General features: G+C 40.9%; 2 protein-coding genes across 11 annotated transcripts in view; both read left to right on the forward strand.

Annotated features, from left to right (window-relative positions):
- On the forward strand, positions 1-13,723 carry CASP10 (caspase 10). 4 transcript variants are annotated; one of them, XM_086616001.1, is made up of 11 exons: positions 1-70; positions 1,422-1,628; positions 2,501-2,836; positions 2,980-3,079; positions 3,653-3,788; positions 4,528-4,616; positions 5,897-5,933; positions 7,065-7,153; positions 8,639-8,750; positions 11,557-12,061; positions 12,582-13,723. In XM_086616001.1, the coding sequence occupies exons 2-11, from the start codon at positions 1,432-1,434 to the stop codon at positions 12,742-12,744; spliced, it is 1,764 nt and encodes a 587-aa protein (XP_086472127.1). In that variant the 5' UTR covers positions 1-70; positions 1,422-1,431; the 3' UTR covers positions 12,745-13,723. The 4 variants fall into 4 exon arrangements, with proteins under 4 accessions (XP_086472127.1, XP_086472128.1, XP_086472129.1 ...); XM_086616002.1 differs by lacking the exon at positions 1,422-1,628 and having other exon boundaries at positions 2,497-2,836; XM_086616003.1 differs by lacking the exon at positions 1,422-1,628.
- The window catches only part of LOC104383149 (caspase-8-like), an 18,231-nt gene continuing 5,256 nt past the window's right edge, over positions 12,814-25,788 (forward strand). For 5 of the 7 annotated variants that reach the window (XR_015222307.1, XR_015222308.1, XR_015222309.1 and 2 more), the window contains exons 1-7: positions 15,847-15,884; positions 19,170-19,499; positions 19,717-19,822; positions 20,843-20,981; positions 22,452-22,540; positions 23,200-23,311; positions 25,163-25,652. Coding sequence is in view for 4 of the 7 variants with exons in the window: in XM_086616008.1 (XP_086472134.1) it covers positions 19,189-19,499; positions 19,717-19,822; positions 20,843-20,981; positions 22,452-22,540; positions 23,200-23,311; positions 25,163-25,652 (1,247 nt within the window). In the remaining 3 variants the exon portion in view is untranslated. Of the gene's footprint in view, positions 12,853-15,846; positions 15,885-16,773; positions 16,812-19,169; positions 19,500-19,716; positions 19,823-20,842; positions 20,982-22,451; positions 22,541-23,199; positions 23,312-25,162; positions 25,653-25,788 lie in introns of those variants that run through there. The other 2 variants (XM_086616010.1, XM_086616009.1) reach the window with 2 other exon arrangements.

Below are 25,788 nucleotides of genomic sequence, written 5' to 3' on the forward strand. Positions count from 1 at the left end.
CGCCGCCGGGAAGTAAACGGGGAGGCGCTGAATGCCGGGAGAGGGGACGGGCTCGGAATTAATGTAGGAGGTAAGAAAGGGGGGACTGAAATGGAGAGGGAACCAAAGACGGCTTCAGCCCCCGAGTTCGGAACCTAAATCCGGCTGCTTTCTTCCGGTGCTGTGCAGCTGCCTCCGGGCTGGCGGCGGGGCGGGAGCTGGATGGGGCCCTTGCTTGTGGGACAGTGGGCTGAGCCTCGGCATTTCGCTGTGGTCTGTGTTTTTGTGTTATTCTTAACTCTTATAGTCTGGCAATGCCCCAGTCAATGAAGCGTTAAATGAAAAAATAGTAATTTGATAATCCTCATTGCTTATTTTATGTGATTTTTCCTTCTCTAAGAATATATCCCAAAACGTGAATCAGAGCCGCTGATCCCATCTTTCCTGTGTGTCCATGTTCTGCCTGCTAACGTCCTGCTGTCTCTAGGTGTAAATGTTAGGATGCGCCAGGGCAAACCTGGGGGGTGGGTAGGTCCTGGGCCCCGTGTGTGTTAGTGCTGGATGTTCAGCATTATCTTGTTTTACAGGATTAGGGTTGGTTTGCTCGTTTTCCTTCTTTGGTTTAGGGCTCTGTTTTTACCGTGATATTTTATAAATGGCCTGTAAAATGCCTGAAGTGGTAGAGGGTTCTAAAACTAGCAGTAAGCTGAGCAGTGGATGAGCAAGCAGTGAACCAGCAATATTTCTTTCCATTGTAGTGCTGGGAAAGAGGGGCAACTCAGCCTGCTCTCAATACAGACTCGAGAAGAGAGGTTACAACTAGTAAACGAAGCACACGTTGAGAGGTCTTGAGAATATTCCAAACTCAAGCAGGAAATCTTTGGAGTGAAAAAAGCTTTCCAAGAACAGCAGCAACACTTCAAAGACTTGAAAACTGTTTTAAAGATAGATGAAGAATTTTCTGCTGGGTCTTGCTTCAATTTGATTTGCTGATGAAATGACTGTGTACGCCTGGTGTATACAAAACTTGCTCCTGTTCCCTTAAAGCGATGATTTTTTAACTCATTCAGTTAAAATCATTGCCTCTAAATTCTGAATTGTCATAATTCAGTTTGAACCTGGATAATATAGGCTTGTTAGTTTAGGCAGGAACCGGTTTAACCTAAGTTGTTCTGCTAAATTTAGTTCATTACAGTACTAGATAGGATTTTAAAGTAGTTTTTAGCTAAATTAATAAGTCTGATTTACTGTGATGTAGTTTCTGCATGCAGATAACTGGCTGAGATCTGAATCTTTTTGGTAGCAGCTTAAGTGAAGAGGGAGTCACAACACATGGGATTTCATATGAGGAGAGAAGGAATGTGAAGAACAATTATTGAGCTATGGGAGAGCAAATTTTAATACAAGAAAAAGCAATCTGACCTTTTTTTTTTTTTGCACAGACTCTGGCTTATGACAGGACACAATTCAGTATTTCTGGGTACTGTCAAGCCTCATTTCCTAACTGGGCATCTGGACTTGGAAATATGTTTTCTGTCTGCCACTGAACACAAAAATGCAAGTCTCTGTGCCTTCATGTGCTATGATATCCTCTGTGGTTTATCTGTTGAGCTGTCCTCCCAGATGCTTCAAAGGCTTCAAATTCAAAGGTTCTGTCTCGGCTCCGCTTCCCTGATTTATTCTTGTGCTCCCTCATGTAGAAAGCTTTTTTGCTTCCAGCTGCACTAAACAAAAGATTAAAGACCTACCTGCCCATTTGGGCAAAAGGCTCTGAAGCACCTTTTTACCTATATAACCTTCCACAGGCAGAAAAGAACTTCCTGTGCTACTTGGAAGAAGTTGGTGTAGTGGAAGGGCAATTAGTCTCTATTAAGCTTCAGTAAGATTGAGTTGCTTGTGCAGAGCCTATTCAGATTGAGTGCTATTACATTTTAGTTGACATTTACTTATAAGGGGGCATTTAAGATTTTCTTGTGCCAAATGTGAAACACAGTCTGGTAGGAAGATGCGACTGGGAGGGAATGGATGTTCCACAGCTTCAGCTTGGGTGTCAGGCTTCTAACAGAGGAACACCTCCCTGCTACAGCCAGAGAAGAATGAGCCCTTGGACTGCAGATCAAGGAATATGTGGGAACCACTGTGCTCTCTCCACAGAGTTGTAATAAGTTACTGCAGGCACTCTTCCCACCTGCAAACAATGGAGAGAAGCAACAGAGAGAGATCTCACCATGGAAGATATTTAAAAGAAATAGTACTTAGGGACCTCTTATGGTCATCTAGCCCAGTTTTCTGCTTAGAGCAGGACTAACTTCAAATTTAGAGTGGGTTGTTCAGGGCTTCTGCCAAATCTGGTCTTCGTTGTAGTCTCGTTTGGACAGGGAGGTAAGTTTCAAGTTTATTTAAAAGGAAACTCCTGCACAGGATTCAGGGCTTCCAAACAGCTGTTGGATGAAATTTACTACAAGGATTGTTGTATTGAAGATTCAAGTGTTACTAGCATTTGCTTTCTACTTTCAGGCAGAGAGACTGTTGGTTCCAGCAACATGGAGGACGATGTCAGCTTGAAGTTCCATCAGCAGCTTCTGCTCATTGACGAAAATCTGGTGGCTGAAGATGTAGCAGCTTTAAAATTTCTCTGTACTGACTTGCTCCCCCTCAGAAAACTAGAAAGTGTGAAGTCAGCAGTGGATATCTTTCAGCTTCTCATGGCTGAAGAGTATCTGAATGAGGAAGATACTTTCCTACCAGCTGAACTCTTATACAGAATTAAATGTCACTCCTTGCTCAGGAAACTTGGTTATACCAAGGAGAAAGTGCAAGAATGTCTGCGTGAGAAGGGAAGAGTGTCTCCATACAGGTAAACTTGCAATGGAATTCTGTTCTCTCCATTACTGCCATCTATGCCATACTGTTTCCCTTAACATTTTTAAGTTTTCAGATTGCTTTTAGTTTCTACACTGCCTTCTGGTCTGCGTTTGTCTCACTGAATCTCTGTTACAGGCAGATGTTGTATGAATTGTCAGAGAACATTACCAACGAGACGTTGAAGGATATCATATTCCTCCTGCAAAACTATCTTCCAAAGCGACAGAAAACTCTGGTATGTGAGGAAAGAGCCAAATGTGTATATGGCAGGAAAGGAAGAAGGAGGTGGGGAAATAGGAGGAAAGGCGTGAAGAGAAAAGTATTTGGCAGAATAGGGCATAATTTGCAACTGGGCTTTGTATTTATAGAGTTAGCAAGCAGGAAGCTGTTGAAAGGTAAGCGTGGAATTTGGTGCTTTGTGCCAAGGTCAATCTGACAGTCCATGGTCTTGCATTAGATCATGGAAGAGTGACAAAGCAAATCTTGTCCCTGCTTGAGCCATGTGCAGAGGAAGTTAATGTCCATATATCACTGGTACTGTTTCACAGCAGTAAAGCCTTCTCGAAGCCGAGAGTCATTAATATGGTGAATCTGTTTAAACAAGATCATACCAAATAATAACACAACCAGTAGCTTTCCATAGAGCGACATTTCCACCTCCTGCAGTGATGTAAAATTAACTGTTTGGACCTTCTTGGTAGGAAGCAAACCAGATGATAATGTGATTGTTTGAGGCAGACAGGGCTGAGACAGGTTTTGAATTCTGAGGAACAATAACTATATTTTACTCTCTCCTTTGGGCTGTCAGTCTGCTCTGGAATTGCTGATTTTATTGGAAAAACAGGGCCTTTTGACTGAAAACAATGTACAGATCCTGGAGGAAGTCTGTATGAATGTTTCACCTGATCTCCTGGAAACAATAAACTGCTACAAAAGGGCAAAAGGTAAGAAATTCGGAGTCAGAGAGTAGGTTTGCTAAAATGCAGGAAGCACTAGAATGGTCTGGGCAACTGAACCTCAAGGTCCTGCTCATATTCACATACAAATCTGGCATAACATTCCCTAGCTTGCATTACTTCCTAGCTACATTCCAGTAGGGGCGTGCTGGAATATCTGAGGCCACACAGAGCAGTCCCGCACATACAGAACAGGCTGGGAAATTGAAAATCTGTTCATAATTATGTCACACTTCTCTGTTTCCCCATGAATAGTATTGAGATGATGATGACTATCCTGTAGAAGGGACTTCGTGATTTATGAATACAGACTACAAGAAGGCACTTGCCTGCGAGGCAAACTGTGTGTGTCTGATACATGGTAGGCTTTGTTATTAAATGTGTGATTCATATTACCAGGGGTTATACTGCAGTTTGTAATTCTCCTTCATTTAATGTCCTGTGGAGTGACTATAAGCATACTGGGGAAAAAGTTGTATTTCTCATTATTGAAGCACTGAGAAACAAATTCTAGGAAGTACAAAGCTACGTCTCCCCAGTAGGAGCAAGGACAGTCAGCGTTTCATGAGTTCCATTCCCCCATGCTTTCTGAGTGCATTTCAAAGTTGCTTTCTATTTTAATAAATCTTTCAGTAAGTATAGATCTGCATTTGCCTAAGGTGCAGGTTCATACTGGTTTAACTAAAAGGCACTTGGCTTCTCTCATTTTGTCTCTTTCTGCTTTTAGTGTCTCTGCCTCAGCAGGAGAACACTCTGCCAGTCAGAGAATCTTCGCTGTCTCACACTGGAGAGATCAGAATATTCACTCACCCACAGGTACACTGGAGTATGCACTGCCACCTTGGGTTTTAGTGGTTTGGGGAGTTGGGCTTTTTCCTTGCCTTTATTTTGAAACTATACTGGCTGTGAGAGTTTTTGCTAAATCTTTTTACTTAGTTTAGGCATGTGAGAAATACAACTGCATATAGTATCAAATAGTGGCAGTCAAAAATACTACTATTGGCCACATACAATTGGGGAAAAAATTAATGTTAGGAAGAGAGATGAGTGAGAAGAAAAGCTAGACAGGTGCCTTCTAGAGAATGGGTCAGTCGGTACTAATTTTGAAAGTTTCAGCTGATCAACACTAAACCATTGCTAAAGGCTAACACACTGCTTTGATAACCAGTTCAAACTGCTGCTGCTCAAGGAAGTGGTCCCGTTTTCCCAATGTACCAGTCCTTGATCAGTTAAACCCCTCCTGCAGCTGCATGATGAATCAAATTGGGAAACTTATCAGGGCTATAACTGATCTCTTTCCTTGGGGAAGAGAAGAGGAAGGGAGTTTTAACTCAGTTCTAAATGAGGAAAACCAGTGATCTTTCTGAGGATACTTCCCAGAAGTGAAGTTCTAGTAGACGAGAGCTGAGGAAAATGAGCTATTTAGTATCAGAAGGGTTTGTGTTACTGCTGCTTTGAGCTGTATTTGCTCTGTGCGTGTAGAGGGTTTGGGGAAGCCTTCATGGCACTTGGCACAGTAAGAAAATTAATGTAGTCTTATGGAGAAAACACAGATTTAAAAGAATTTTTTAAAAAGACTAAGAGACTGTTTTCATAAGCCTGATTATCATGTTTGACTTTTCTTTAAAATGATGAGAGGTTATACACATTCTTCATGCTGTATAATAAACCATTATTATACAGAAGATATACTACTAGAAGATGTCTCTTAGGGAAAACTAGAATCACTAGTTACAATGATTTATACTCAAATAATTGACTATCCAGAGTTGATATGGGACTATGTTGGCACCTTTATTTTGTTTATAGTGACTGCCTACCCCTATAGTAAGAGGATCATTTGGAAGTGAAGGAAATTTCTTTGCTGTTTCCCTTTATCCTAAAGTATAGTTGTTTCCAGGTCTGTGAGATTTGCTATAAGTGGGAAGTCTTTTGTAATTTCATTATTAAATGCTTTGCTGCTCTTAGGATCTAAGTATTTTTCCTACTCACTACTTAAAGAGCTTTGTATTAAGCCTAATTTGCTAAAATAACTATGAAAACTTATTATATGAACTAATGATTTTTAACATGGTATTCCTGCCACTCAAAAATAGGAGACCTCGATCAAATCTGTCGATTCTAATATCAATGGTAAGAATTTCTGAAAATATGTATGTTTTTTATTACCTTTGTTTAATGTTGCATTCCTTTACTTTCTCTGGGAAATTTCTAGCATTTGGTTTAATGCAACACACTTACTTTGCTGTGTTCTTGGGAAGGGTCTTTTGCTTTCTGCACAAATAGATGTGAAGGATTTCTGGTCTTATATAAAAGAGGCAAGAGAAATTTAGTAAATTCTGTGTACTTTGTCAATCATTTACTAGAAAGTAACCAATGGGCTTTCTGGGAAGTGAAATAAGGGTTAGTCTGATGAGAAGTAAAAAGATTATTTCCTTCCTGAAAACGAAAACCAAGTTTTCTGTTTAAATATCCCTGGGCGGACAAAAGAACGGGACATCGTGACTGTTTATAAAACTGAGATGTTAGTTTTTTGGGTGCAAGATTTTACCTCTGACTTCTTTTGCTGTACAGATGGTTATGTTGAAGAGACTGGGAGTCTTGCATGGTAGAGATGTATGTTTTGAATGCATCATATGATTTGTACAAAAGGAGACAAGCGTTTCAGGGCATTCAGAAGAATTAAATAAAGCATAAATAAACAGAGTTACATTTTGAATCAGATCTCTGAAAAGATTCTGTACAAATAACAATGGATAGTTTGCATCCATCTTTGTGACTCCACGTCAAATTGACCAGTTGCAAAGTGTAGCAGTACAGCATCTGTCAGCTCTTACCCACTTCCAAGCTCTGTCAATGCAGCCTTGCTCTAAGCTGGTCTGAAAGTTATTATCAGTGATTCAGGAACAAAAAAACCAAAACAAAAATATCTGTAATGGGAGCTTCAGTTTATTTCTGAGCTGATGTCCACACGAAAAATTCATTTGAATGTCTCAGGTAAACTCTATGCTTGTAGCATGGATATATTTGTTCCACAATAGCAATACAAATAGAAACCTTGCCTTTGTCACAAAAATATATATAATAAAAATAACTGGAGACATGTTCAGAATAGATCCTTCGAACATGATGTTGCTATCTCATATGGAGGAATTATTCCTTTCAAATACAAGAAGTGCTATATTGTAGCTAAGCTCCCTTTTGCTACCTCCACCAATACTGGATTTCTCTTCATAATATCTATGCTGTTTTTTTTTTCCCTAGATAAAAAAGCAGCTAATCTTACACAAGGCTTCTCTGAAATGAACCTGGAGCTGCCTGGAGAATTCAGCAATGTAGAAAATGAATCCAAGGTTTGACACAATCTCTGAAATCCTTCTTTTTGAATACCTGGGTGTGTGAGGTCTTCATCTCTGTAATGACATGTATCATGCAAGGACATGTGAGATGTCTGTGTGTCTCATGAAGTTTTTTGAGTTGTCTGATCAACTGGAATGTTTCAGAAAATATTTTAACCTTGGAGGCCAGAAACTTAACAATATTGAAAGATGTGGTGGAGGCAAAACAGACATAATACCTTTGACGTTATCCACACATCAGTGCATCTGCTTATCTTCTGGATACAGGCAAAACATTTGGCATTTTCTGAAGTTATGCATTTTGGAGATGGCAGTAGAATGTGCAAGACATGGAGACAAGCATAGCTTCACAGTTCTGTCTTTCTGGATATGTCTTAGAAAAATCTTCAGGGCATCTTGAAATTAAAAGCAATAAGGGGTAGCATGCAAAGACCTTGTGAGAAGTATAAAAGAGGCAAGAGTTTAGTAAGCTGTTGCAGGCATGTAACAATCTTCCTCAATAAACCAGAGGTCTTGGTACAGGAGGAAAGATCCTTTTTGTGAGATCCATCCTTAGAAGCCTTATGTGCACTCTTTAACCTTGTGCAGCAGTGTGACTGAATTCTCCCTCAGCCTTTTTCCTTCTGATGAGCGTGGATATTGAGGGAGCAAGTTGCTGCATTTGTTTATAGCTATTTAATTTTGTGAAGTTCTGTGCTATAACATATTTTTTCATCACCCGATGTTCAGACTGCTGTAGCAAAAGTACTTCCTGTGGCAGTCGAAGGAGCTTGGAGTGCTGCCTTCGTTTTGTTCTACTAAAATGCACAAAAGCAGGGATTTGTTGCTCTCTCTAGTGAGCAGAAAGGAACTGGAGTAGTGGGAGTTTTTGATTTCAGCATGAGATTGGACTAGAAGAAATGGTACTTGAAGTTTTGGGAACTTTTCATTTTTTAAAATGTTCTTTCTTAAGAGTGCAAGGTAACTTTTAAGTCGTAGCAAAACTGGTAGTGTGGCAGGTTTATGCACTTCTGAGATCTCTCTTCTGCTAGTGTCCCTTTCTAGTGGATTGGTATGAACCACCTGCTCCAGGTATTCATTACTACTCTTGAAAAAAACAACTCAGATATCTAACATCACTGTGAACCCTCTGCCATCTGAAGTTAAAATATTGTCATGACACTGGGGACTTCTGTCCCCATCACCAATTGAGATTGCAGAGCTTGGCTGTTGAATCCTCCCTTTTGCATACAGATGACCAATGCAGCTGCTAAACCTTTCCTCTACAGTTTGATAGCATGTATGTGGTAGAGTGTGCTTGAGGCTTCACTCATATCTTTTCACACAAGGAAGCACCACCGAGTTCCAGCTTTTCAAAAGTAACCCACAGTCTTAGATGCCTCTAATTTTTGGATGCCAATTTTGAGACATGTTAAGGAAATATGAGTAAGTTGAATAAATTCCTTGAGGCTTTAAGCTTTTTTCTTCTTCTTTCTACAGAAGATGACAAGCTACAAAATGGATGGACCACACAGAGGATTTTGTCTTATTATTAATAATGTCAACTTTGATAGGTCTCTTCAGGAGAGGAAGGGTTCTTGCAAAGATGCTGGTAAGTTACTGAAGTGAGATTTTTGGAGGATTAGTCTCTATTTCCTCATGTGAGTTGATTGTCTAGTATTACAGAATCACAGAATCACAGAATGTTAGGGATTGGAAGGGACCTCAAAGGATCATCTAGTCCAATCCCCCTGCCGGAGCAGGACCACCTAGATCAGATCACACAAGAATGCGTCTAGGCGGGTTTTGAACATCTCCAGAGAAGGAGACTCCACTACCTCTCTGGGCAGCCTGTTCCAATGTTCTGTTACCCTTACTGGGAAGAAGTTCTTCCTCATGTTTAAGCAGAACCTCCTATGTTCCAGCTTATATCCATTTCCCCTTGTCTTATTATTGGATGCCAGTGAGAAGAGCCTGGCTCCATCCTCATGACAGTCACCCTTTACATATTTATAAACATTAATGAGGTCCCCCCTCAGTCTCCTCTTCTCCAAGCTAAAGAGACCCAGCTCCCTCAGCCTTTCCTCATAAGGGAGATGCTCCACTCCCTTAATCATCTTTGTGGCCCTGCGCTGGACTCTCTCAAGCAGTTCCTTGTCCTTCTTGAACTGAGGGGCCCAGAACTGGACACAATATTCCAGATGCGGCCTCACCAGCGCAGAGTAGAGGGGGAGGAGAACCTCTCGACCTACTAACCACACCCCTTCTAATACACCCCAGGATGCCATTGGCCTTCTTGGCCACAAGGGCACATTGCTGGCTCATGGTCATCCTGCTGTCCACCAGGACCCCCAGGTCCCTTTCTTCTGTGCTGTTCCCCAACAGTTCAGTCCCCAACTTGTACTGGTACATGGGGTTGTTCTTACCCAGATGCAAGACTCTACACTTGCCCTTGTTGTATTTCATTAAATTTCTCCCCACCCAACTCTCCAGCCTGTCCAGGTCTCTCTGAATGGCAGCACAGCCTTCAGGTGTGTCAGCCACTCCTCCCAGTTTGGTGTCATCAGCAAACTTGCTGACTGTGCACTCTATGAATATGTTGAACAATACTGGTCCCAGTACCGACCCTTGAGGGACTCCACTGGATACAGGCCTCCAACTGGACTCTGTCCCATTGACCACTACTCTCTGGCTTCTATCCTTCAGCCAGTTCACAATCCACCTCACTATCCGATCATCCAGACCACACTTCCTCAGTTTAGCTGTGAGGATGCCATGGGAGACTGTGTCAAATGCTTTACTGAAGTCAAGACAGACCACATCCACTGCTCTACCATCATCACCCACTGGGTTATGTCCTCATAGAAGGCTCTCAGGTTTGTCAGGCATGACTTCCCCTTAGTGAAGCCATGTTGACTGCCCCTAATGACCCTCTTATTCTTGATATGCCTAGAGACAGCACCAAGGATAAGTTGTTCCATTATCTTTCCCGGATGGAGGTGAGGCTGACCGGTCTATAGTTACCTGGGTCTTCCTTTTTGCCCTTTTTGAAGACCAAAGTGACATTCGCTTTCCTCCAGTCCTCAAGCACCTCTCCCATTCCCCATGATTTAGCAAAGATGATGGCGAGTGGCCTGGCAATGACATCCGCCAGCTCCCTCAGCACCCGCAGGTGCATCCCATCAGGAGCCATGGATTTATGGATGGTCAGGTTGCTTAACTGGTCCCTAACCAAGTCCTCATCAACCAGGGTAGACTCTTCCCCTATCCTGACTTCCTCAGGAGCCTCAGAGTTCCGAGGCTCATCAGGATAGCCTCCAGCAGTATAGACTGAGGCAAAGAAGGCATTCAATAACTCTGCCGCCTTCTTATCCTCTGTCACCAGGGCACCCTCCTCATTCACCAGTGGGCCTACATTGCCTCTAGTGTTAGTTTTATCTGCAATGTATTTGAAGAAGCCCTTTCTGTTGTCCTTGACCTTTCTTGCAAGGTTTAATTCCAAGTTGGTCTTAGCTTTCCTAGTTGTCTCCCTACATCCTCTGACGGCAGACCTATATTCCTGCCAAGTGGCCTGCCCCTCCTTCCGTGATCTGTACACTCTCTTTTTCCACTTGAGTTTGCCCAACAGTTGCCCATTTAACCATGCAGGTCTCTTGGTACCCTTTCTTGACTTCCTACCTGTTGGGATGCACCGGTCTTGAGCTCGGAAGAAGAGCTTTATATATTGCTCTATATTTTATTGTCTATATTATCATTAGTTAATATTCTTAAAGAGTAAAATGTTTGATATGTGGTAAATTATGTCACTTGAGTATCCTAGGGGATGAAGCGTTAAAGGATGAGTAACTGCAGAGTTTTTGATGCAGTTGGATCATTCTTGAAAAATTTTAAGAATCCCTTTTTTCTAAGCCTTTATCTATAGCTATAATAAAGAACTAAAACTAAACTAAACCATCATTCTGCATAATATAATGCAAAATTCCATAATCAAGCAACTCTGTACATACTTCTTTTATTCTGTTCATCCTATTTATCTCTTGTGAATGAAGCTCTAATAGTCAAAACTGCAACTGGAAAATAATGATGTGAGCAAGATTTTAAAAGATCTAATCAGAAGCTGAGAGGGGGACTCCTCATATTTTCAGGTGTCATTTGTGAGCTCACTTAGTGTGTCATTATACATTGTAAAATGTCATTGTGTTTTCTGAAACTTGTCTAGAAAAATCCAGGAACTCTGTGTTTGAGATGATGCCATCTTTTTTATTCCAGTTAACCTTTAGTTGATACTAGTATAAGAATGAATCTGCAGAAGTGTCAGGATGTAAGGTCTTTCCTGGTTCAGATTAGCTTGCATGGTGGCTTCATAAAATGGTTTTCTGCTGCCTCAATTTTTCCTTTTATGTTTCTTTTAATCACAGGGGAACTGGAGCGAGTATTCACATGGCTTGGTCTGGATGTAAAGACTTACACAGATCTGACATCTCAGGAGATTAAAGATCTCATGCAAACTTGGCAGCATTCGCAAAGGCACAAAGACAGGGACTGTTTTATATGTTGTATTCTATCTCATGGAGAGTCAGGAGCAATCTATGGGAAAGATGAGGAACTTGTATCCATCCGCATGATCATGTCCTACTTCACTGCCAAACAATGTCCACAGCTGGCTGAAAAACCCAAACTCTTCTTTATCCAAGCGTGCCAGGGTAAAGAGATACAGTGTCCTGTGTATGTTGAAGCTGATGCACAAATTCCTCCCTTGTCTTCCATGCAACAGAGCATTTCTCCTTCTGAAAGTATTCCCGAAGAGGCCGATTTCCTCCTAGGCATGGCCACAATTGACGGATATGTCTCTTTCCGACATGTTGAACAGGGTGCTTGGTATATTCAGGCCCTATGCAGTAAGCTACAGTTGTTGGTACCAAGGTAAATACTTTGTTTAGCTCTTCCATGAAAAAATGGGAGGAACTTCCCTTTGTTTTTTCTCCAAAGGCAAATTCACATAGGAACACTAACCCATGTTCTGAGTTGGACAAAATTAGTTGAACTGATGATTTGTTTGCTTGCCACTGATAAATTTACATTAACACTGCTAGTACCATAGAGATAATCTGGAGAATGTGAAGTTTATTGTAAAAAACCTCAAAACCTCCCATCTATATTCTTTAAAGCAGAACCATCTATTTGTTGAGTGGATTTAGATAAAAATATTTTATTCCATTATTTTTGTTTACTGGTTGAATCAAGCAAGGGAGAGTAAGAAAAGGCCATTTGTTTTTAATATGACTGAAATCAGAACAAAAGAGGAGAAATTTGGAGAAAAGAATGTGTTTTCTTTTTTCTATTTTAGATATTTATCTTCTAGATGATCTGAGAGGTGTTAAATGGAGTGCCATCTGCTCATTAATAAGTAATTTTTTCAATTTTGCTCTCCTTCTGGCTGTAGGGGTGAAGATATTTTGTCGATTCTTACGGAAGTTAATGAAGACGTGGGCAGACGTGTTGACCGCTTGGGGACAAAGAAGCAGATGCCCCAACCGGCATATACCTTAAGAAGAAAATTTATATTCCCAATACCTAGAGACCCTCCTCCTTTACAGCAACATTGAGGCTTTCAAAATACATCCTTTTATCAGCACATCTCATTTGAATGCAATTCACCACACTACCTGTTTTAAGGCAGTTACCCAGAATCCTGAGGAACTGTTAGCTTCAAGGCAAGGCCTCATAAATTTTTTGCCAAACTGTGAAACTAGAGGAGACACAATTAAAACGATCCATGTGCCAGCTCTTTATGTCATCTATCTATTCAGAATGATCAGGGTTGGGAGAAGCATGCTTCTATCATGTTAAATGTTTTTGTACCTGCATGGGCTGCAGATACAAAAGTGTTTTTCTGGCAGCATAAGTGTTGCACGTAGCCTTACATACCTAAACCAGGATTGTTAATGGTCTGGTTTAGGGTCGTCGTGTTTTATTTTGCAGGCTAACAATTTTAAATCCTGCCTCTAAATCCACTAGCTATGTTCATAGAGAAGGACAAAGGTGGGAATGAAGAGGAGAAAGCTTAAGTAGTAAGTGGAAAAGGATTTCTTCCATCTCTAAACTACATTTAACTTGATGGACAAGCAGTTAACTATTGAAATCAGTGATTTGTTCCACAAGGCACACTAATATCATCTAATGGCTAATATAAACCTCATCTACAATGAGATCTTTCCAAAACGGAGTAAAGCCAAAATGCTGCATAGTATTCCCTCTGTGAAACTGTGGACTTTCATTTCCCCATCGCTGCTGGGAGGAAAAGTTAGGGTAGAAGGTTTGCACGCTATGAAATACAGCATTCAGCAGTGTATCTCTACAGGTTTATAAGATTGATTAACTTTGTTAAGCATTAAATTTTCTGATTGTTTCTTGTTTTAAGATCTAAAATGCAGCCATATGAGAAACAAGGCTCCTTGTTGGTTAAGCTTCTAACAGAGCATTTTGTGAGTGAACTGAAATAATGTCATGTGGTGTTGTTATGAGCATTTGCTGTGTATGTCTGTGTCCTTCGTCTTATGGCATTAAATTCATACTTCTTTTGAAGAGCTTGGTGAGATAAAAATTATGTACTGGGGTAAGGCTTATCCTTGTTTCTGACTGGCCCCTGCACTTTATTTGGCTTCATGAACCAGTTAGTTTTTAACTGTCTCAGAGTTTAAGCTGAAGTGAAACTTAGTTTGTTTCAGCAAAACACTGATTGTTATATATGATTACTAGCCATAAGTTAGGGTGAAGATTTGAAAGAGTCCTGTGTAGTGCTGTTGGACGCAATTTTTAGCTTGCACTATCCAGGATGTTTAGGAGGGGAGTTTTGCATCATACAAAGTATGTAAGTGCAGGCAGTTTGCCAAAACATAATGGTAACTTTTTATCAAGATGGATTGGTAGTTGCATGACCCATCGCATTTTGAGTGTTCTGAGTTAGTATGGCTGCCACCCTTGAAGTCACATTTGTGCCACAGATAGAAAATGTTTTGTCTGTTAGTAGAATACGTAACATACTGTAATAGATTCATGAAGCTTCTGACTCAACAATTACTGCGCAGACTTGGTGCACTCTTGTTTTCTGTGTTTAGGTACAATTCAATTTTTATCAGTACAGAGTAAACACTGACAACAATTTTGACCTTGTTTTGCGGGATCTTGGTTTCATTTTTAAGTTTGATAGGCAGAGAACATCACTGTGTTATCTTGCTTTCTCTGTAGAGACTTCTGCCTGGGTAATCTCTAGTTAAATCATAGGTAGGTAAAGGCAGTCAGATGAATCTAAGCTGACTTCTGCCTCAAGTTCCCTGGGGAGAAGGATACATGCTTCTGAAGTCTAAAAGACTGGTAAAGTCTCCGTCGCTCACAGTAAGGTTTATTTTTAAACACAGTTTACACTACCATGACTTACACTATTCAGTGTAAATATTTTGCTTACGTGTGTTGAGGGTCGTGTTTATATGACTGCACACTGTAATACTTGGGTGCATGCGGTGGTACTCTGTCAGCACAAGCCCAAAGGCAGGGTAGGCTTAGCACTATCACCGCAGCTGCCATTCAGCAAGGTTGTTGGACATTTCTGTGTGATCTCCTGTGGTGTATTGTAAAATAGCAGTTTCAAAGTCTTGGGGGAAGAGTGGGTGGTTTTTATACAACTTAGATAGTCATCGCTTCTTGCTGTCCGCACTGTACACCTTCAGTGTAACTCCAGTAATGCAGAGCTGTGCCATAAAGAAATCAGCCTCAAAGAAACAAACAAATAAAAATGTGATTGATTTCTCTTGAGGCTTACTGATGGCATACAGAAACATGAGCGCACACGCATGCTCTCCACCTACATAATTAAAGAAGGGTTGTGACATGTACAACCCTTGTTTAGAGAGATTTAAGTGGAACTAGTTTAAAAAGAGTCTTTCTATTGGGGAAGTTGGTATCTTGAGAAGATCATGATCTTAAAGTGTGATTTGTAACATCCACAAGTCTCTGGTATCCTGTCCCACCTGACTGTCACATTTTTGTGCAGGAGCTGTATCCTGCCTTGTGCCAGTAGAGGCCATATTCACTACAGTTGCTGAGTAGTCAGTAGCCTCAGCATTTTCACTTCCTCAAGACCAGCCTTTCTGGGAGAGATGAATTTTTGGTAGGCTGCTGTACAAAGAATAGATTGGGTCACTGAGACGGTTCTAGAGGAAGCCGGAGGGGCAAAACCAGGATGCAGGGGTACTGAAGGAGATTAGAGAGACTGTAAGTTCACAAAAGGGACAGGAACATTTTGGGGAACAGCGAGAGTGAGAAATAAGAAGTGAAACAGTAAAGACAAAGAGGAAGAACAGTGCCAGAAAGGCTGTTCCTCGAAATTGCTGCATGATGGGAGAAGCCTCTATCTGAAAAGAGCCAGCCTGAGCTTGGTCTTGTCTGCAGATATTTTTCAGAGTGCTGATGACAGCGTGCTTCCTCTTTCAAACTGCAGCTGGAGTCTTGATCCAGTCACCACACAGAGGAACTGATGCAGGGAGACAGACAGTGAGGCATGGATGACATGGAGACAGAACCATTTTGGATCTGAAGACCAGATAGTGCTTATGGTGTCCCTCTGCGCGGCTCCCAGCCTTTGGATAAAAGGACAACTTGTGCCGGTGAAACAAGTCAGGCATGTTTTCTGAACTGTTACTAGTGTGTGCCTTTTGGAAGGAATTCGTATGCCTCATTCTATCGAAGGGTATGTTATAATTTTGAGTTTATAAAGGTAGATAGGTTGAAATCAATGAATTATTGTTTTCATTGCAAAATATTAACAAATTTCGGCTCTTCTAATTGTCTGTCTTTGTAATGCTGACTTCACAAGCTTCAGAGAGTCTGGTAGCTGTACTGATTGCTGATCGTCTATTTCCTGCTGCAAGGAAGATACTGGTGACCATCAGACCATACTGGGAAACTTACCATTGAAGGCAGAGTTCTATACTTTAAAGAGGGTGAAAATGCCAAAAGTTAATTACTGCTTAATTTCTCTTGTAAATGGGGAAGTATCTTACATAAATAATTTCAAAGGAATGTTTACTCTTTCCCTCTATTCACTGAGTATTGCTGCTGAATTCAGTGCTGATAGTTGACTTTTTTTTTAATGTAGGAAATAATCTTACATGAAAGTGCATGTTAAAAATAGGCTAGAGTGAGTTGGAGACGGACTTCAGAGGAAGGAGGTAAATTGTGGAAGATCTGGTGCCACAGCAGGACAGTGGGAATGAGAGATTTTGTGATGGGAAGATATAATTGATTCACCCTTCGCTTACTGTCTTTTAATTAGGATTTATGTATGGAAGCAAATATACTGAGCAGTGCTGTATGCTAGAAAGTCCTGGCTATGCTGCTTAGCGTGTCCCCTTAAAACAAAAGCAAAACCTGGTTGCTTTTGTGGCTTGTTTACCAATTTTTCTCACAAGCAGCACTGTATTTAATTTCCTGAAACAGAAACCGTGATAGGCGGAGTAGGAAACTGCTGCATTATGACACAGCTTATTACTTTATTATACCTTTTTGTAAGTCATGTGACAATATACACCATAATACAAAAGGCAGTACTTTTCCTGGAACTTTAGAGACTATGACCGTCTCACTTCTTTCAGAGTTGTTCTAGCAGTCCTCCCAGGTAAGTGATGTAAAATTTATTATTATTACTACTATTATTAATAATAAGCAGAGTACTACTTGTATCAGTTGTGTCTGTAATTTAGTAAAGTGGGAGAAAAAGACAGATGCAGTTAAACATTGTTTTAGTGTGATCCCTGTATTTACTTACAGGCTTAAATATAGTGTGTAGATGGCACATCTGTTCTAATTGCAATAATCTTGTGGGTTTGAAACTTACAGCCTTTGAGAATTAAAAATGAAAATTTCCTTTTCCAGGAAGATTTACTTTTATAAGCACACGCCTTATATTTTAAACAAAAGATGATCCGAGGGCTGAAACACCTCTGCTATGAAGACAGGCTGAGAGAGTTGGGGCTCTTCAGACTGGAGAAGAGAAGGCTCCGGGGTGATCTTATAGCAGCCTTCCAGTACTTAAAGGGGGTCTACAGAAAAGCTGGAGAGGGACTTTTTACAAGGGCGTGTAGTGATAGGACAAGGGGCAATGGATTTAAACTGAAAAGAGAGCAGATTTCAGTTAGATATAAGGAAGAAATTTTTCACTCAGAGGTCAGTGAGGCACTGGAACAGGTTGCCCAGAGAAGTTGTGGATGCCCTATCCCTGGAAGTGTTGAAGGCCAGGTTGGATGAGGCTTTGGGCAACCTGATGTAGTGGAGGGTTTCCCTGCCCATGGCAGGGGGGTTGGAACTAGATGATCTTTGAGGTCCCTTCCAACTGTAACCAAAAAAAAAAAAAAAAGACAAAAAAAGACATGATTTGTGTGAGAAAGAATATAACTTCATAACCAGCTATCGAGAAAGTAGTATTCTTTTTCCGATGTGCCTATAAAAATATACAGTCAGATCTGAGGTCATTGAATCATGAGGTTAAACATGTATGACTCATTCAGATACTAGTGATTTTGTGGTGATATGGGCTGAATGATATGGATTCTAGTCTGTTTAAAAGTTCAGTTTGAATGGATTTAAAGAAAACAGTGTTTGAGGGCAGAGCATGAGTCATACATGTTGCATCACGATGCTTGTTTTGCCGTTCTACCAGCTTTTTTGATAGACAAAGGTTTAAGATTCAGTTGTGTGTTTACTCTTGCTAACTAACAGAATGCTGACCAAGGGTATGCCACAAAAAGCTGCTTTGCTGTAGAGCAGTCCTTGGAGGAGAGGGGAGTACAATTATCTGTTGGGTTTGGTTTTGTTTTTTTTTTTTAATATTTACAGTAGCACTGATTCAGTTAGTCAACTGGGCTACCTTGGAGTTATTAGCCCTGGTATTGAAACATTTGCAGTAGCAGTAACATTAAAATGGGTTCCTTGATATTCCAGTAGTGTAGAAGTAGGAAGTTTTGATTTGCTATTGTCAACAGTGAGTTCAGTGGGGCATGAGACCTCTACTGAATGCATTTCTATAAAGTTTCTCTTCAGAGATTTCTAAGTGTCTTAGATCTAAGGCAGAGAGAATAAAGTGGCAAATGGTTCTCTTACCTGAGGGGCAGTGGAGGCAGGTCTTTTAAGTGTCAGAGTGAGATAGCTGGAAGGCTTGCACTTGGTATTTTCTGACTTTATCTTGTGCTCAAAAATTGGATCCGTAAGCCAAGTTTAATATTTCTAAAGCTGATGGAGGAAGTGGTGGAGAAGGGAGATTGGTATTTGATGCTCAGTGAAACAGAACTAGTTTGACAAGAATTCTCCTGACCTTTTTAAAAGGGTTGATGTGATCTGTATTTGATTTGAATATTACCAATTGAGAGCTAGGAACTGAGTTTTACTTGATGCAGATAATCCAGAACAGGAAGAGGTGCTTTGGCTGTGCTGACGAGGGTCAGAAGCAGTCTATAAAGAAAGGAGAAGCCAGATAGCTTAGAAGAGTTGTACTCGTGGGCTTTTATCTTTCTTACGATGTAAAACCTTTTATCTTTGTTATGGTGTGAAACCTGGCAGTATCATTTACTACATAGTCTATATTTCAGACTGGCAAGTGGCTCTTGCTTCCACAGAGGATCAAACCTAAAAAAAATACAAAACCAAAACCAAACCAAAACAAACCAATGAAACAGCAGCAGCCTGCCAAGACTGTATATCCTATTCATTGGTACTTCCCTCCGGCTAGACACACCATAGGAAACAAGAACTATTCGTGACTTTATCTGTCAATTTTATTTAGCACAGTTTTTTATATTCCTTGTTAAGTCAAGAGAACCAAAGGAGCTAAGCATCAAAGCAAGATAGCCTCTCCCTCTGCTGAATTACTTTTGATTGCATGTATTTATTTTGGGCTATTCTACATTATGTGGTACCTTTTATAATCATGTTGTTGCACTACTGTTGCTGAGAATTGAAATCAGCTTCTGTTTGTGTTTAGATCCAAATCCTGATGTGAAATGAATACGGACTTCCGCAAACTCCTTTTTGACATTTCTGAGGCTCTGGTCACAGATGAACTGGCGGCTCTGAAGTTCCTCAGCCTTGAGCACATACCCATGAGGAAGCTGGAAGCCATCCAGGAGCCCAAGGCCTTCTTTGAAGTGCTGCAGGAGAAAGACATGATCCAGGTGGGGAGCCTGTCCTTCCTGAAAGAGCTGCTCTACCGAATCAATCGTATGGACCTCTTAGCTGCCCACCTGGGCTCCAGCCGAGAGGAGATGGAGAGCGAGCTTCAGACCCCAGGCAGGGCAAAGGTGTCAGCCTACAGGTAAGCACAGAAGTTGTAAACCTTATACATCAGTTTTATTGTGTACTGTCTTGTTTTCTGTCTCCGCTGTTGTCTTAAGAATATCCTAGCACAATTGTATTTATTACAGCATGACTACCTTCCATTTTGAGTTTTACATTTTGCAGTTCAAATATGTAATTGTGTGTTTACTACTCATAACTTTCTCAATCAGGCTTTCTCTATTCTTTATTGCCAGGCAACTGCTATATGAAATTGCAGAGGACTTGACTCCAGAAGATGTCAAGAGTGTGAAGTTCCTGCTCCAAAAACAAATACCAAAGAACAAGCTCCAGGATAATGCTGTATGCAAAGTGATCTTGATAAGTTTCTTGCAAGGCTAGTTCAGAGACAGGCAGTTCTTGTAAGAAGGAAGGAAAGATAAAACAGTCTTGTCTCACTAAAATTTGTTGTTGAAAGAATTGTGGTGTTAGCTGCTGTGTGAAAGAATGGACCCTTTTTTTTTTCATTGTATCTTTTCTCTGCCTTTTTTTGCTCTCCTGTTGCTATTTTCCTTCCACCACCTGTCTGCCTCATCTTATTGAAAAATCCATCATGCTCTTCCTTTCATCTTTGCTTGGCGTTTAAAGACATTTGTATATATACAGTGTCTTGGAAGAGTGATGTTTGCTGGACTAAAAACAATGTTTTGGAGACAGAAAAGTGAGTTCTAATGTGAGTTCAACCACAAATTTTTGTGTGTCATTGGGTACATTTTCTTCTTTATTGTAATTTGGGGTAACAGCATCTTGTTCACTCCCCCACAAAAGTATTAAGAGGTTTGATAAGCTACCTTAATATTTGTATCGTAAATAATGACAAGTGTTATAAAAATGCTTGGTATTCTTAAGAAGCTTCCTTGAAAGTCCTATTTGTATTGTGGCACCTATAGGAAAATTAGCAGATTTACCTCCAACTTGTTGGACTGTTGAGCTTTAAAAAAAAAAATTAGCACTGAACACCTTTTCTGTAACAGAAAATGTAAAATGGCACAGCTGAATGACTTAACAGCACTTCATCTGAACACAGAGGTGCAACAGGATGCCATGTTATCCCAGCAGTGCATTGCACTGCTGAAACAAAGCAGGATAACCTAGCTGTAGGCAATTTCTAATGATCCTGTCTCAACCTTAGTGATATGTTTCTTCGGTTGCATTGCATCCTGACCCTTGTTTTAATGAGGTTTGGAGAAAAAAGAAACTGGTCTTTAGCTGGTCAGTCTCTGGGAATGAGGATGTTGTCTTCTGCTCTGTCCAGAAATGCCTGATACTGCAGTTATTGAAGGTCTCTGTATGAGTGTGGGTTATGTGTTTTTGTTTTACCAGTCAATGTTGCAGGTCTTACTGGAAATGGAAAGAAATGGGATAATTAAAGAAGATGACCTGGCAATGCTGAAAGATATATTAAAGGGATTTAGAGTTGACATAAGGAAAAAAATTGATACCTATGAAGAGAAAAAAAAAGGTAAATTATTTAATCTGCTGTTTAAAAGTATAGCTGTTCTTTTCGTGATTTTTATGGCTCCGTTCTTGGCAGCTTAGGAGTCCAGAGATAAGAGAGAGGCCTTACAATATCCTAGGATAGGCAGAGTGGCTCTTGGTACCAGTGGTTTCTTAAGTTTTCTACTACTTTATTATCCCATCATACCTTCTTGTATCGCTCCTTGAAATAGTTTTGTGTCTTGTAAATGGTCTACTTCTCCCTCCTCTTTGCCTTAAATGCAATTTTTCTCTTCAGGAAATGATTCAATGCTGGTCTTGGGCCAGGATAGCTTTTCAGCCGCTGAAAGAGACTGGAGGTGACAGTTGCCTTGGGGAAACTTGTATTGGGAGTTTGGCAGCATTATTTTCTGTTAGCCAGGCTGTTTGCTCTTAGCGGAAGAGATTGTCCCTGAACACCACGTACTTGACTAAAGTGTAACCATTAGCTTTCTGTACCAGATGTGAATTTTCAAGGACTTCAGTATATCTGGGCTGTTGCTGCTGAGGTGGTGACTTGTGACACCACACCTGGGAGTTACTCTTTGAGAAACAGAATGTGTCAACCATCAACAACTGAGACCTATTACATTTTTCCCCAGAACCTCCTTTTGGATGACTCAGGACGTGTGTTTCCTTAGACACATCTACACAGCCCATGCAGTTCCCTGCAGAGATACCAACTAGTTTTCCCAGCATGTCTTTGTGCTGGTGACCTGTTCTTGTATCTCTAAAAGAGAAGAAGTGCCAAGGGTGGCTAGTGTAAGCAAGCCCTGTCTCAGAGGAATGGCTTTTTAGTAGCATTGTTATTACTTTGTCCCCCTTGGTAAGTAGAAAAAGAGCATGTCTTGTAGATTTTGTTGCCTTGACATAAACACATCTATGTAACTTGTAAAAGGGGTACTATGATTTATTTCCTTGGGTAGAGTCATGGGTTTGATGATTTCTTCACTTATTTCAGGCAGTTGTATTCAAAAAAGTGTTTTGTTGCTTTGAGGACATCTTCCATTATGCTGGTATTCTGCATCCTAGATGTGTCTCCTCCCAAACACTAAAGTTCTCTGGAGAAGAGACAGTTGCCTCAAATAAATGAACTAGCTGTAGCGTACCACTGTACAAAAATGGGTCTCCTCTTTCACTTATATATCATGTAGTGGAGATGCTAGTGAATGGCTTGCTGGGGGTGACTCCTCACAGTCAGCCTTTTATTCCCTGGATCTTGCTACCAGTAAAAGAGTGGAGAGGAAATGGAGCACAGCTCTACACAGCTTCAATAACCAGCAGTCTGTGAAACTGAAACCCTGCTTGGCCCAGCTCTACAAAATGGTGGCATCTCAGTGATGTGGAAACCACCCTCCACCTCACTCCTTGCACTGTTTTTTGAGTGTTGAAATACGCACAGCTTAAGATTTATCTTTTTAGTCCTAAAGTGTTATGTTTATCTTCTCTCTCTTAGAAAATGTTTCTAAGGAAAAACTCCATTATCCAGTGGCTGTGTCTGTGCATCCAGCAGGACAAGCAGCAGAGAAGGAGACACAACACCTGGTGAGAAATACCTCAGGATTACCTTTAAAGTATTCATCCAGCTCGTGGGAGAAGGGAGTATAAATTCTTAAGACTAAGCAGGTGGAAGAGCTGAAAGGAAGAGGTTCTGGCTTTATATGTAGGCCTTGGAACAATTCCTATTTTCAAAACAAGGCCAAGCCTTCTTCCTTTGTGAGGATCTGGCTGTCAGCAACCTTTTAGGCAAGAAATGAAGGAGTAGCTAGCTGTTGTGTGAAGAAAACCAATCTTAACGATAATGGAGACTGGGACATTAAAATCCTGTCCAGGGTACTCCTGGACAGAAGGATAGGGAACAACAGAATCTGCCACCTCACTAGAAACCCACAAAGACTCTCAGAGGGAATTATAAGAGTGCAGGAACTTTTCCTCTGCACATGCAAATTTGTGTTTCTGGATACTCTTTTTCTCCATGCCAAAATCATATCCTAACCATGGAGAGGGAGGAGGAGGCATTCAAGGAGACAAAGCATATTCCTCTCCCCTATAGCTACTTTGTATTCTTAGGCTTTTGCTTCCTTTTATCTTGGCCCTTATGATTTTTTTGCACTTGGACGTGAAGGACCAACAACCTGTGTATAGCATATTTCTCTTTGAGATGCTTGGCATTGCTTTCTTACCTGCTTTCTTTGGTTTTATAGTTTGTGGAATCATATAAGATGAAAAATAACCCCCATGGTTACTGTGTGATTCTTAACAACTACATTTTTAAAAATCCATATGAAGCCAGAGAAGGAACAGTGAAAGATGGAGGTAAGTACTTTTTTAATCTGATTACTGGTTCATTTTTTTCTCTGAAAGAATTATCTAGTCTTTCCTGTGAAGAAGAGTCATGTCCACTGGCTTCCTTTGCCTCCAGAGTAACTGGAATGACAATCACTGTAGAAATTAGAAATACTTCCAACAGTTTAGCTGATGGCTTAAAGAAGGAACTGCTTTCTGTTCTAGGGAAAAAGCATTGTCTTAATTGGTCGTATGTACCAAATAGTGAAGGAGGGGTTACTATTCCACCTTTTCACTTTTGATTGTTTTTAATTCTTAGCTATCATGGAGTATTATTTTTAAGTCATAGATTCATAGATTTTCTAGGTTGGAAAAGACCTTAGAGATCATCGAGTCCAACCATCCCTAATCCCCATTAAACCATATCCCCAAGTAGATCATCCACCCTATTCTTAAACACATCCAGGGATGGGGACTCAACCACGTTCCTGGGCAGCCTATTCCAGTGGCTGACAACCCTTTCAGAGAAGAAATACTTCCTAACATCCAACCTGAATCTCCCCTGACTAAGCTTATACCCATTTCCTCTTGTTCTATCACCCGTCACTAATGTAAAGAGCCCTTCCCCTACCTTCCCACCATCTTTTCTCAAGTATTTGTAGGCTGCAATCAGGTCTCCCCTCAGCCTCCTCTTCTCCAGGCTAAACAGCCCCAGCTCCCTCAGCCGCTCCCCATAAGTTTTATTTTCCAGCCCCTTGACCAGTTCAGTCGCCCTTCTCTGGACTCGCTCCAGGAGCTCAATATCTCTCTTAAAGCGAGGGGCCCAAAACTGGGCACAATATTCCAGGTGTGGCCTCACCAGTGCCGAGTACAGGGGCAGGATCACTTCCCTGCTCCTGCTGGTCACACTATTCTTGATACACGCCAGTATCCCATTGGCCTTTTTGGCCACCTGGGCACACTGCTGGCTCATATCAAGCCGGTAGTCAACCAAGACCCCCAGGTCCTTCTCCGCCAGGCAGCTCTCCAGCCACTCTTCCTCGAGCCTATAGCGATGCCTGGGGTTTTTATAGCCCAAGTGAAGGACTCTGCACTTGGCCTTATTAAAGCTCATGCCATTGGCCTCAGCCCAACGATCCAGTCTGTTCAAATCCCTCTGAAGGGCCTCCCTACCCTCAAGCAGAGTCCTTAAATTCTGTTTAATGTTGAAATAAATGGTACTGTTTTATAATGTTCCTTAAAGCCTGTCTTCCTGCAAGAGTAACTTTTAACATAAACAAGAGTTTATCTTTAAAAAGTAAAATCTGTTTCATGAAAGCACACGACTGATATTTTAACTCCATCCAGCCTGTCTACAGGCTACTTACTTCCCAGTTACTTTCTGACTGGCCACACAACAATTAAGTCAACATTTGCTGAGAAGTCTGCATAGCATTTGTAAGCAGGTTACCCTGCCTTCCTTTGCGCTGCATTGATCATTCTCACAGAATGAGGGACCTACTTCCTTTAAAAGTGGCAGAACTTGTCATTCTAAAGGAGTACCTTCTCTGTAACTTGCTAAGTGTTGTTGTTAAGCATCTGAGATTACTATGCAATGCACAGTTAAAGCTTGCTTTAACACAGTAAACTTCACTAATTTGTACCGATTAATCAGATAGTCTGAAACCTGTTTTTGTTTTAGATAGCGTGATGCTTAACCCAGTTGTGTTTTAGAAAAACAAAATTAGGCATTTGCGTTTTTCTGATTAGATTTGACAGGCCAAGATTGGTGGGATCTGAACACTTCTGCTAATCTCTCTTCCACCACACAGACACTGATGTTTCAGCATCTTCCTTGTTGCTGTTTATGTTTAACAAGCGCCTTCTGACTTTTTTTCCCAGAGGCCGTGAAGAGGGTCTTCAAGTGGCTTCAGTTTGAGACAGTTGAGCACATGGATCTAGAAGCAAAGCAAATGTATGCGAAAGTTAAAGAATACAGCAAAAAAGATCACAGTAACATGGACTGTTTTGTTTGCTTCATTTTTTCCCATGGTGAAAAAGACAAAATAAAAGGGGTTGATCGTAATTTCGTAAATATTAAAGATTTACTCTCCTGCTTCAGTGGATCTAATTGTCCTTCTCTTGCTGGCAAACCCAAGCTGTTTTTCATCCAGGCTTGCCAAGGCTCTGTAGGTCATCCAGCTGTCACAGTAAAAGAAGATTTTTCTGACCATCTTGAGATGGATGCCACCCCTCTGACTTCCATTCCTGATCAGGCTGATACTCTGGTTGGCATGGCTACAGTGGAAGACTATGAGTGCTACCGCTGTACAGAGACTGGCAGTGTTTACATTCAGTGCCTCTGTGACAAGATGGAGTTGCTTTGCCCACTGTAAGTACTGTTTTTAATCTAGGGACGTTTGGGGTATTGCAGACATTCATACTTAAGCATGCCGTGCTGAAACATCAGTGTTTTCCATGTGTGCCATGTAATGTTTTTCACCTGCAGGACAATGCAGGACAGTAAT

Source organism: Tauraco erythrolophus, chromosome 8 (assembly GCF_009769465.1).
Source record: "Tauraco erythrolophus isolate bTauEry1 chromosome 8, bTauEry1.pri, whole genome shotgun sequence".
Classification (NCBI taxonomy): Eukaryota; Metazoa; Chordata; class Aves; order Musophagiformes; family Musophagidae; genus Tauraco; species Tauraco erythrolophus.